A 12,995-nucleotide genomic window follows, 5' to 3' on the forward strand; every position below is an offset into this window, starting at 1 on the left:
TGAGGTTAAGGTTAGGAATAAGGTTAGGTTTAACCGTTTAAGCATAATTTACAGGCCGTGCAGTTCCGTCGGCTGTACGTCCGGGGCGAGTTGGTATTGGGGCGAGTCGTTTGGTATTCCCTTAGAGAGGGGGGATAATGAATATCAAACTCCGATCCTCCACAAGCTGATGCACAACCTGGCGTATAGGCTTGAATAGGCCATTAATGTTATATAGCTCATATAAAATTAAGCAATTAAGAGATGCTTACAATGGATGAATGAATGAACATCAAATGAACATCAAAACATCATCTCACGGATAATGAGCCCTGTGCTTGTCAACATCACTAATTGGACTATAGGGAGGCACAGGGACATTTCCCAAACGAAGTGAGCTTTTTCAGCTGTCATCACTCTCTCATCCTCCCTACACATGGTCCCTAAACAGACACGTGTGACCTTCCATAGAGGAATGAGGTCAACCATGTCCTTAAACGTATGTTAACGTTAACGTTAACTCTGTTTTACATTTGCACACTGAGTGAATCTAATTGACTTTTTCAACTTCGTTGCGTTGCGTGCCCGCCCCGTGCCCGCCCCGTGTCGCCTGTGGACTGGAAGCGCGCGCAGTGTGTTTGTGTGTGCTGTTGTTGTTTATGTGCGTGCCGTGTCGTGAGCGGTGAGCGCGCGTGCGCCGTGCACTGGCAATACTGTGAAGTCTTTCTTGCGCGCACACGGTCTTGAATTTATCCCGCGGATGCACGTGGGGGAAGCGCTCGCATGCACAAGCAGTGGTCCAGCCGTCCAAGCACTGCGTGCCGTGGAGAGAGTCACCAGAAGTGGACGCGGTGCACAACATGGGCGCGTTATGCTGTTGTAGGGAGCTCCAGAAAGACGAAAGTGTGAGCTACCAACAGTAGACACGTTGGTGTTTGTTATTTTAAGACACTAAAATACAGTATTTCCTCTTGGGGGTTCGCCTGGACGTGCGCGGAAAGCTAATCTGGAGGATCCGGGAACGCCGTCTGCGATAGTTTGTTTCCCGATCGAGCCGAGCTGGCTGGAAGAGTTTGTTTGATCAGCTGCACATTTCAACCCTCGGCGAGCCTCCTAGGTTCGCCCTGATGATGTACTGGTGATGATGAGCCCATGATGATGAGAACGACCCCTAAACGTCCGCAGACTTAAACACGAGTCCTCTGCTTTTGAGACAATGGCCAAGAATTCCATTGTGGCACTGACGGTTTTGCTATAACACCGCCGGTGATCATGGCAGGGGTACATGCTTCTGAGGCTGTGTCGGGACGCTTTTTATTAGACCCTGCCATCGGCGCCCCTCCGGGTCAGGGCGCGACAAACATCGCGATTTTAAACAACGATGCCAGCAGCACCGTGTTACCGGCAACTGGCTCCCACAGGGTGTACTTGGACGTTTCCACCGCTGCCCTCGGTGGTGCCGGGCACCCGGTCTATGGGGCCGAAGGAGTTATTTATACCAATGGACGATATAAGGACCACGGCAGCCCCAGGATCGGCGGTAGGAGCCGCGATAATTCTGCTGAGCGAATAAGTCATGGAGGAATAAACACACCTTGCGGTATTATGAAGGTTAGTTGATGTATATATAGATACTAGCATATCCTGAGTGGGGGGCGGGGGGGGGGGGGGGGGGGGGGGTTGATAACGAGCAAAATAGCCTAATAATAATCGCTTTGCAACGCAACGCTGGTGTGATCAATATGGCTTGAGTCAGTGTTAAACCTGTAGCAATGAAATGAATACTCTTTAATTTACTTACTTTCATTCGCAAGAAGTTGGTTTCAGATAATGTGCTCATGGATTAAGGGCGTGTGCCCTTAAAAGGAGCAACATTGTAACACAGATCCAAGTGTCCAGACGTGTCTAGCCTACTTAACGATGCATGTCAGACAGTGAAGCTGCTGCTACTGTCTGCCTGATCATTGTGTACTAGTATGTAACCTGCTGCTGCCCAAGTACCCATGGCACATCACAGCCAGTAGGTCCTCCCAATGGTACTACTACACTCCTCTGTAGAAAACTTTGAGAGAGAGAGAGAGAGATGCACACCTCCAAATCTTTGGTGCACATCTATTGACTATTATACCTTTTAATTGGAAGCCTAACTCAAGTAAGGCTAATTCGCCTGATGATGTAAACAAAAGTAGCTTAACAGTCTCAATTTAATTTTCCTTTCAATTTCCTTTTATGCATGGGGATGCGTTGTCCATTTTATTAGCTGAACAGAATTGACCTTGAATTCTTAACGGTGGAGTTTGGAGTCTGTGTTGGTGAGACACAGTGTAGAGTGGCATTCTATATCACTATATGTCACACTGTGCCAGTTTGCTACTAGGCAACCGCCACATAAACCCAGGAAAATTCTCTGTTTCCCCCATTATTGGATTCCCGGCATGTGGGTGAACAGACGGCCTCTGCCTCCTAGAAACGTGTGTGTGTGTGTGTACAATATGTTGTGCATGTACCCACATACATTTACAATTTAGGCATTTAGCAGACGCTCTTAATCCAGAGCGATTTACATTAGGCAAGAACAAAAAAGCATGGGAATACATCACATATATAAAATGCATTTATCATGAAACATGCGTAAGCTAAGAACGTAACTAGAACATATCTATATAATGACACTATAACGTCGTAATATCCCTAGAGTGCAGTGGTCCACTTGAACAACTTGAAAGCATGTGTGGCTATGGCCTTCCGTGTAACGGTCAGATGGGTGACCTTTGAATATATATTCTTTCACAGCAAACGTTTTAAAACTCGTATCTCTGCTTTTGCAAAGATAAATGTTCAGATGGGGGTTGCCAGGTTGGCGGCCAATTACAGATAATGTTTGGGGTCTATGATCCTGGTCTATGATCACCTTGATTCACCTTGGATCAATGGAACCTACATAGTGTACATTAAGTCACTTGTGACATGCAGTAAAGACCGTCGGGATCGGGAATCGAACCCGCGGCACACTGCCAGACTGGATTACGAGCCAAGGTGCCTGGACCGCTGAGCCACTTTTTAATATTAAATGTTATATAAAAAATAGTTTTTCCAGTTATTTGGGCTTGTTGCCCACTTGCGATACAGGTTGAGAACCAGTGATGTAGTAGTAGTGCATAGTGTTGGCAGGAGTATATACAGAGTGTAATTGATTGATTGAAGTATTTATTAACTGTTTGGAGAATTATTGCAGTACATTTCAAGTACAACTCAATACCAGACTGTTAACTGTGGACGACACCATAAAGCATTACACTTGTTTACAATATGGGTCCACCATGTTCAATTCATCATAAAAATGGAGCCTTATGACATTTTACTGCATATTTTGGTATCTTCCAGTTTCGTCAATGGGGTTCTTATGCTTTACCTGACTGCTCCCAGTGTTGAATGTTCCTGTTCTATCTTTGGAATCAATATGCCTGCTCTTTAGAATATTTGGAATATCAAACAGGACGGAGGCCACACACGTCTCTCATCTGTCTCCAGGGCGTCCAGTCTAATTCGCTCAAAGTTTAGAAGAATAATATGACAGGAATGCTTCAGGGGATCAGGCTGTCTAAACATGACTGATCTCAGATCTTTAAAAGCTGACTGTCTCACTGCCATGTTAGTGTGATCATATTATTACACAGTGCTCTCCTGCGGTGCCTGCTAAGCAACGTGTGCTGCCGGGGATGTCGTGCCACTCGTTCAGCGTTGCCGTTGTCTTTTTCTAATGTAATGTCTGATTTATGGGCTTACTTGCACTGTGTTGTGTGCCGGATATAGCCACAGTCCTTTGGGGTATCTCTTGTCACAAAAATTTGTACTCTGCATTTACCCATCCTAACTTATTTAGGAGCGGTGGGCGCTATTAATACAGCGCACGCTGATGTAAGCTCACAGCGTGTCGTGATGCGGTGCGGTGTGAGCTTGTACAGTAGAGCTGCTGTTTTCTGTGTGTGACACAGACACACAAATAACTAGAAAAAGTGCCCTTCTGGGCACAGGTCTCCACCAGGAGGATAGGACTGTGTGAGATGTTAGGCAAAATGTTTAGGAGTAATACATGTTTTTTTGTTCGTTAGTTTTTTGCAACAATTTTCTTCATTTTGTTGAGGAAATGCAGAGCCAGATCACTCATAGCATGAGGATAGAATTCTGGATGAGCAGGACATGTGCAGCATTTTGTACAAAACGGGCCACTCCTGAAAACTGGCAATGTTAGCCAATCAGTGTAGAATCTGAGAAATCCAACAGACTCGTCTTGATCACATGACTACAGAGATCATGTGTACCGATTTGCGTGACATTTGGATGAAATCTGTGCGACTAACATAAGCAATATGTTTTGCAGAAATCGGCCTCATGGTGGCGCTATAACCGGCAGATGTGGAGGGATGCAGGGACAATGTTTTTCCATGGCCTCTAGGGAGTGCGCATACATAAGTTGTATACAGATCGATGCAGTTATAGCTAAAAACAGGATTGGCCTGTTATAGCGCCACCGTGAGGCTGATTTGGGGAAAAAATTAGTGGCATGTCGTCCTCGGCCTAGTGGAAATGTGCGTGTATATTTTCACGGAAATTGCACACTGTGTTTGTGATTTGAGGCTTTTGTTCAAAACGGGGCAATCTTGCAAACTGTGAAAGCCAATTATAGCCAATTAGGATGGAATATGAAATATCGGACAGATCCGACTTGAGCACATGACCATAGAGATTCTGTGTAACGATTTGTGAGATTTTTGGACAGAATCTGGAGGAGTAATATCAAAAAATGTGTTTTACAAAAGTCGGCCTCCTGGTGGCGCTATAAAAGGCAGATGCGGAAAATGCAGGTCAAAGGTGTGTCCTTGGCCTCTAGGGAGTGTGCATGCAACGTTTCACGCAGATCGGTGCAGTTTTAGGTCAAAAATGTGAAAAGCTGCCTCATGGTGGCGCTATAACAGGCCGTTCTGGAAAATGTGGGGCAGAGGTTCATCGTTGGCATCCAGGGAGTGTGTGTGCAAAGTTTGGCATCGACCGTGCCGGAGATTAGCTGGTAACGGACGGACGGACGGAAGGAAGGACGGACGGACGGACGGACGGACACACACACACACACACACGGACGGAGTGCAAAACATACTCTCTCCCCATGCCTTCGGCCTGGTGGAGACAATTAGGCTTCCGTGTAGACAAACCTCTGTGAAATGAGAGACACCTGAAAACTTTCTCCATGCAGTGAAGCTGGATCTGAGACCAGCTGAAAGGGTCCATACGATGTGTGTGTGTGTGTGTGTGTGTGTGTGTGTGTGTGTGTGTGTGTGTGTGTGTGTGTGTGTGTGTGTGTGTGTGTGTGTGTGTGTGTGTGTGTGTGTGTGTGTGTGTGTGTGTGTGTGTGTGTGTGTGTGTGTGTGTGCGCGTGCGTGCGCAAAGTTGCATGGAGAGTTGGAGACTAATATGAGTCTGGAATGCTCTCTCTGAAGAATGCATTTAACAAAGAATTTGAGATACTATTGCTTTCTTTATTGTATACATAGATGTCGGTCTTGTACCCATCCAACATAACCTTGTTAGGGGTTCTAACTGTCCTATATTTAGGGGTTCAGTCAGTGTTCAACTTCCGCCATACCGTGTTCCTAAATGTTTGCATACAGTAAGTGCTCTGACTGTTTGCCTTCATGACAGCTTTGTAGAACAGGTTTCTGCTTTCAGTACTGTATATATATTGTCCTGTGCGCGACAAAAACGTTTTCAGAGAAAAGGCTATACCGGTAATAACAGACGTATACATCAGAACGACCAGAGAGATTTTCACAGTTATGCTCGGCACATGGCCAAGGACACTGTTCCATCTCTTTGACCACCTCTGGAAAGGAACATTTTGTATCCCATACATAGCTGTGAGCACCTAAAGAGAGCAGCCACGGTGAGGAAACTGGGTCATCGTTCATGTAGGTGTAATTCATGTCTCGCTCCATCATAGACCCTGACAATTCAATAGCGAGGGGTTGGTGCTGGTTGGGAGGGGTGGCGGTGGTTAAATTAGTCATTTTATCACTGCATTGCTTCGTTAACTTGAAGAGAGTTAATGAGACTCAATGAGAGGAGTCCATCCATTAAGTCAGTGCAACGTTCTTAATTTAATTTCATTTGTTATATTTTTGCCAGGTGCTTGAAAAGCGCCTGGACTACATTTGCTACTACGTCTAGTAGTGACTGTACTTTTTCATCATTGGCTGCCTCATCTCTAGGCTGCCTCTAAGCCAATGGGAGACGTACCCATAAAACCCATACTCTGAACGCCGCAACGTGAAGCCGTGAGCTGAGGCACACGAACTGATTATACTGTAGATGTTCATAAATGAGAGCTTTTTGCACCTGGCAGTTATGACTGAGTCATTCTTGTTTTAAGTGATATTTTAACACAAATGGGACAAAAAGGACCCTTATGGGCCCATTGGGTTCCATTTGTTACAGACCTATAAGGGTCCTTTTGGCTCCTAACTATCAATCCAGATCCAAACTGTCCTCAGACCCCACAGTGAGAACCTGTTCCTAAGTGGGCGTCCAAACACTGTCGTCTTTATCATGTCCACGGTGGAATAGTGGAATAGACTATAAAGTGGCTGGGGGATTTTGGGGGGTGACTTGCAGTGTTGTTATGTAAGCCTGGACACTGGACAGCTGTAGGGCCGGCTCCAGTCTGGCTGTCGAGTGCAGGGCAACTGCCGGCCAGCGTGCCTGGCCGGCCAGCGGAGAAGAACAGGATGATTATGACAACCATCCATCGACAGCCCAGTAGTACATGAATGGGCTCTATGCACACAGAATAACTCTTCCTACTTCTGGGCAGCTTCCCTACTACCTTCACAGGTGTTACCAATGATACTAATTTAGGCTCTGTTCCATTTTGTGTGCAGTCAGTGGTTTTCACACTTTTTAATTTCAAGGACCCCCATAACTCTCAGAGTTAGCCTGCAGACCCGCACGGGCCACTTGGAACCCACTCAAGGACACTTTGAGACCCACTGGTGTAGCAGAGTGTTTCCAGTGAGCCAACATGCACAATAGACAATAGCAGCATTCCGACTGTCCATATCAATATATCGGTCACTATTTTCCATCTGCTGTAACGTTCAAACAAAATACTGTAAGCTCCTATGTTTTCATCCTCAGAATTGTTTACTTCCTTATTTACATCTAGGCCATCTAAATATAGGGTTATATCACTTTTATACAAGGTTATAATACCCTGTTCTACTTGTTTGTAAATAACAGAAGATCCTGTGAGTATTAAATGGTAATTTGAGACATGTTTCTTGAAAGCCTTTGTCTCCAGACGTGCCTCTGGCTAAATGACGCATTCTACAATATACTGTACATGCTACTACGGTATGCAAAATGTTCACAGCAAAAGCCTTCTTTCCCCTGAATATCCTGGCCTTCCCCCATCAGGCCAATGACATCCCTGAATATCCTGGCCTTCCCCCATCAGGCCAATGACATGCAAAGAGGCTTATGCAGATCTCTCCCAGGGCGTCTCGGGGCGAGGCCACAGCGTCTGAACCGACTGCCCCCCGACTGATCCCCCTGCCTCGTTCCTTATGCCCTGTGGCAGTGGAATTCCTTCCCTAATGTGAGGGAGACCCTGACCTGGTGCTGCCTGGATTTAGCTGAGCCTCTGCAGGACTAAAGGGCCACCTAAATTCGAGCCTCAACTAATAACACTGATTACATGTAGCTGGATCATCTATTGTAGAGTGATGAGAATAACAACCGGAGCCGCTCTACGCCTCAGCGCTCATTATCAAAGGCTTTACGTGGGGAAGGGTACATCAGACATTTCTCTCTCTGACGATATCAGAATTTTAATTCAATATACCTGGAACTACGACAGGCTAAGTAATCAGTCTTTGTTTTTTTACCGTTCCCTCAAAAGTAGGCCAATGTGACGTTATGAAACGGAATGATCACCTCTCACGAACAGATGATGAACTGGCACAACCAAGACATGTCTGGGGAATTGAAAGTGAAACTCATGAAGAGTGTGAAAGTTGTGTCATAGTTAATAATGTATGCATACATGGAAAAGAAACAACAGTATATTCACCATCGCGGTTGTATGCTTCCACCAACCATCCGTTTCTGTGAGTCCAGACTCATGGTATATGTTTATGTCCACAGACTCCAGACTCATGGTATATGTTTATGTCCACAGACTCCAGACTCATGGTATATGTTTCTGTCCACAGACTCCAGACTCATGGTATATGTTTCTGTCCACAGACTCCAGACTCATGGTATATGTTTCTGTCCACAGACTCCAGACTCATGGTATATGTTTCTGTCCACAGACTCCAGACTCATGGTATATGTTTCTGTCCACAGACTCCAGACTCATGGTATATGTTTCTGTCCACAGACTCCAGACTCATGGTATATGTTTCTGTCCACAAGACTCATGGTATATGTTTCTGTCCACAGACTCCAGACTCATGGTATATGCATGAAGACTTTGAAGGAATTCAATTAATGTCTTTTGTGAGGTCACTGTGGCCTTGTCCTTGACCTTTGACCCACAGACCTACTTCTGATCATTAGGCCAGTGGTTCCCAATCCTTTTCATGTCAAGGACCCTCAAATTGACACTAATTAGCCTGCAGACCCCCATTTGAAAAGATATGCCAGGGACCCCCAATAAGAGGCTCTAGCAGTGATTCTCAACTTGTTTCATTTCAAGGACCCCCAGTTTGACATGCATTAGGCTACGGAGTACGGACACCCTTTTAATGGCATTTCTATCTCTGAGACCCCAATTTATATTGTAAAATCTGTACACTCTCAGAGTTACAGACCATGTCCATTTTGTTCCAACTATCATTTAGCTGGGGACCCCCTGGAACTCCCTCAAGGACCCCTGGGGGTCCCCGGACCCTACTTTGGGAACCACTGATCTATTCTAGACAACCCGTAAAAATAATGCTGTGAAGCTTTTGTGCTTAAACACACTTTCCATTTGAAAGTAAATATTATGAAAAGGCCTTGACATAAAAGTAGGTTTTAAGAAGGGATTTGAAAGATGACACTGACAGTAACTTGCAGTACTATCGGTCAGACTCTCTAGCCTTCACTGCATTTCTTAATATAATCGGTTTTCTTAGAAGCCAGGGATGTTAATTTGAATAATTCCATAGCACTCTCTGGAGCATTCTTTTTTATTTGATTAAAGATTTTATTTATTTAACCAGTAAAAACCACATTGAGACTAAAGTCTGTGTGAAAGTGTGAACTGGCAATAACAACAAATACAGGACAACAAACAAAGGACAGACAAATAACATTTGAGCACAGTGCCCACTACCTAGGAAACTCAAGGAGAAACAGGAAAATCTAATAAGATTGTGTAGGGGAATGTGTGCTGGAATGTGTTGAAAAGGAGATAGAAGATGGTGCAAGTCTATAAGTGATGATGTCATCTGGGGCTCTCTTGGTTAATTCTCTCAAACCAGCTATTGGTAGCTTGACTTCATGCAAGGGTCAACAATTCGAACAATACAATTCACTCACAGTGAATCATATCCTGCAGCTATTTCCCAACCAAAACTCAAACGAAGACTGATACGATCTTCTTGATAATGATCAAAACAAAACCATACTGGATTTGATTTGTATTTTTCTTTGCCCCCAACACAATCACAAAATGCTTCTGTATTTCTGTTTGATGTTGCCCTGAAAGGCTATACTACCACTTCTGCTGTAAAATTCATTTATCTCCCCAAAACATTTCATTACTTGAGGCTGTGTGTTCATTCTACTAGAGCAACTCCCATGCTAAGTGCCAGTGCAGAGAGAGTTGGGAGAGTCTGTATTTCCTCCCGTACTCCTGTTTCTTTTCGGGGGTATCCGCTGCTTTCTAATCCTTCCTTGTCTTCTATTCCCTCACTGGATAATGACTTGACCTGAGTGAACAGGAACCTCTATTAGCCGTGTGTGAAATTGGGGCCTAGATAAAAAAGGACTTCTCAATGAGGGACAATTGATTTGACCGGACTTTGGGCCGTGTGTGGGCGGATGCTTGTTATAATCGTGCACAAGAAGAACCCATTGGCCTTTACAATATAACAGTTATAGAATAGAATACAACTTTTTTTTATATGTGGTCTAGATGTCAGAAAAACCTCATGGTTTAATAATACCTCAGAAAAGAGTAGGAATGTGTTGGCATGGCAAATATACAGTACAATACTGTATGTAATGTAGGAGTAGCCGTAGCTGAGAGTTTAGAAGCCCCCTATAAAGCAGTGGTTCCCAAACCTTTTAGCCTGTGACCCAAAGTAGTGAAAATGGCCGATCTACAAGCTCACAACGTGTCGCTACTACTTACATTTGTTTTCTAATTTATGGAATTTCTTACATTTTTCTTGAAATTACTGAAAAGAATCATTGAATAATTTAGTTTTTAATTGATTATTCTCTTCTTTTTTTATTTGAAAGTTTTGAAATAATAATAATTCAAAACTAAATTTAGAGAGAAAATAAATAAAGGGACACAAATGTGTCCGTGACCCGCAAATGGGTCCTGACCCAGTGTTTGGGAACCACAGACCTAAAGTGTCCCTGAGCAAGACTCTTTAGCTCCCCTGTAGCTGCCCTCTGTAGCTGCCCTCTGTAGCTGCCCTTTTTATTTTTATATTTATTAACAGATTGGAGAATTACAGTACATTTCAAGCGCAACTCAATACAAAACTTTGGACGACACCATAAAGTATTACACTTGTTTACTAATAGGGCCCACCATGTTCAATTCATCATGACAATTAGAGACGTACAAATATACTCTATATATGTGTGTGAGAGAAAGTAATGCACAATCTATGTAAAAGCACTTTGGACAAAAGCGCTATGAATGCACCATTTACCATTTATTTAGCATTTAACAGAACAAATATAGTCAATTAAGTTGTTTGCATTTGTGCAGATAATAAGCAGTTTGGCTCTTCCTAGGTAGTTGTGCTGCAGTCAGATACACGAGTATTCAGTTGTAGCCGGCTGGATATTTCCCAGGGTCACTTGGAATATAAGCTTTAAATGTGTTGATGGATGAATAGGAAGACATGGTCGTGGCAGTGGCTCCGCCAGGCCTGTGTTCCGACATGTTTACTGGAAAATGAACACACACCACTTCCCTTTCAAATCACATGTCTGTGTGCTGTCTCTGCCTGCTCTGAATGCTGAGACTGTCAGGCAGAGAATGACACCTAGACCAACTTACTGCATGATAACGCTTTTGTACTTTTGTAAAAAGGTCTATACACCCTCCCTTTTGTCCATCACCAAACACTTTGGCTGCTCAGTTTGTTGATCTGCTATTGTCATTGAATATTTGCAGTTCTTTGCCAAATGTTCGCCTATTATGACAGAATAGTCTGCATAATTGCAGATACCCATATTGTGTAATAATGGCTGGATCAGGCTCTACTTTCAAATGTACCTCACTATACCAAAAAATATCTTCATGGAGAGATTCAATTCAACAGATTCATGTTGATTTTCACCTTTTCTTAATTTCATTGTCATAAAATGCCATCAGCATGGCGACATAAAATGCCATCAGCATTGACACCGTAAGCGTTGACATTTTGCTGGTTTGGTCATTTGTTGTCAGATCCAATGTCCTGTGATCTTTGTTGCCAAAACTCACAAGAGCGTTGCTAAGACTTAGAGGTCTCAAACGAACATTGTTAATTTTCTGACATGCAGCAAAGGTGATCGGAACACGCTGTCAGGCATGCACCTGTAAATTATGTGGTATCGCTAGGTCAGCGGGCGCCCCTGCGTAGGCATTATTGATTATTATTTATCAAAACTGTCAATGTGTAAATATTATCTGAAAGCACCAATAGTCCTCCCCACAAAATTGTCATGATATTGATTATGGTGTTTAGTTGATTGCAATTTAGTCAAAACTAGACCCTCTGTTGTGCCCTCTTATGCATGCCCACACCGGATTATGTAATGTCTGTCTGTCTGTCTGTCTGTCTGTCTGTCTGTCTGTCTCTGATCTATCTGGAGATACGCTCATCTGACTGGCTTCCCAGTCCACTCACTCAGCGCTTCACTCTCTCAGGTCCTCTGTTGGACGGACGGTTCTCCAGATAGTTGAACTACTAGTCTCGCGTTAGCCTCTGAAACACAGACGTTTTTATTTCCAGGGAGAAAAAAAAGTCTGGGTCAGAGTCCACTTCAATACGGCATACAGTAGCGCAAACGACAACCCACCTCATCTCCTAACCTAACCATAACCACAAGCACGGGAGCAGACGCTAGTCCGACATGCGGATGCATGTTGGAATAATGCCCTGTCTGAATTACATGCGGTCCCCCTGCAGTAAGTAAGTAAGTAGCCTTTCCGAGCCATGAGGCCCATAGGGCAGGAGCCTATCTCCTGTTTCTGTAGCGTGAGGCAGCTTGATGTACAAGTACACCCCCTGGACATGACGCTAGTATGTCGCAGGGACTTACCCCCAATCCAACCCTTGATGCTGAGTGTCAAGCAGGGTCCCATTTCTTAGAGTCTTTGGTATGACCCGGCCGGGGATTGAACCCCGACCTCCCAGTATCAGGGCGGACACTCTAACCACAAGGCCACTGAGCTGGTCCCCCTGCACCTTTGTTAAATTGAATTAGTCTCATGTCGCGCAGCTGCGTCTAGATTCTCCCGGCGGATCCTGCCGGGAGCTATGCCATAGAAAGCATAGGTGGACCCCAGGCTAGTCTCGCGTTGCCTCTTGCAAATCCGTTTCGTCTTTAAAGTCGTGTAATTCTATCCTAAATTTAACTAAATTCCTATCCTCAAATCATCTAGGCATACCGGTATATAGCTTGCTGCTTAGCAGATGTGGAAATTAAAAAAAATAAAATGTAAAGGTATTTTAAAATATATTTTCGTGAACGGAAATGGCAGATGTAGTTCCAGACTATATTGTCTGGCTACGCGAGACTAG

The 12,995-nt window shown here is 44.2% G+C and overlaps 1 protein-coding gene across 1 annotated transcript in view; it reads left to right on the plus strand.

The window, feature by feature from the left end:
* The first annotated feature begins 811 nt into the window (after positions 1–811).
* The window catches only part of LOC306937708 (inactive phospholipase C-like protein 2), a 227,789-nt gene continuing 215,605 nt past the window's right edge, over positions 812–12,995 (plus strand). The window contains exon 1 of the mRNA XM_079521615.1: positions 812–1,590. Coding sequence (XP_079377741.1) covers positions 1,252–1,590 — 339 coding nt within the window. The 5' untranslated portion in view covers positions 812–1,251. The remainder of the gene's footprint in view (positions 1,591–12,995) is intronic.

The sequence above is a fragment of the Electrona antarctica genome (assembly GCF_951216825.1).
Source record: "Electrona antarctica genome assembly, chromosome: 14".
In the NCBI taxonomy this organism is placed as follows: domain Eukaryota; kingdom Metazoa; phylum Chordata; class Actinopteri; order Myctophiformes; family Myctophidae; genus Electrona; species Electrona antarctica.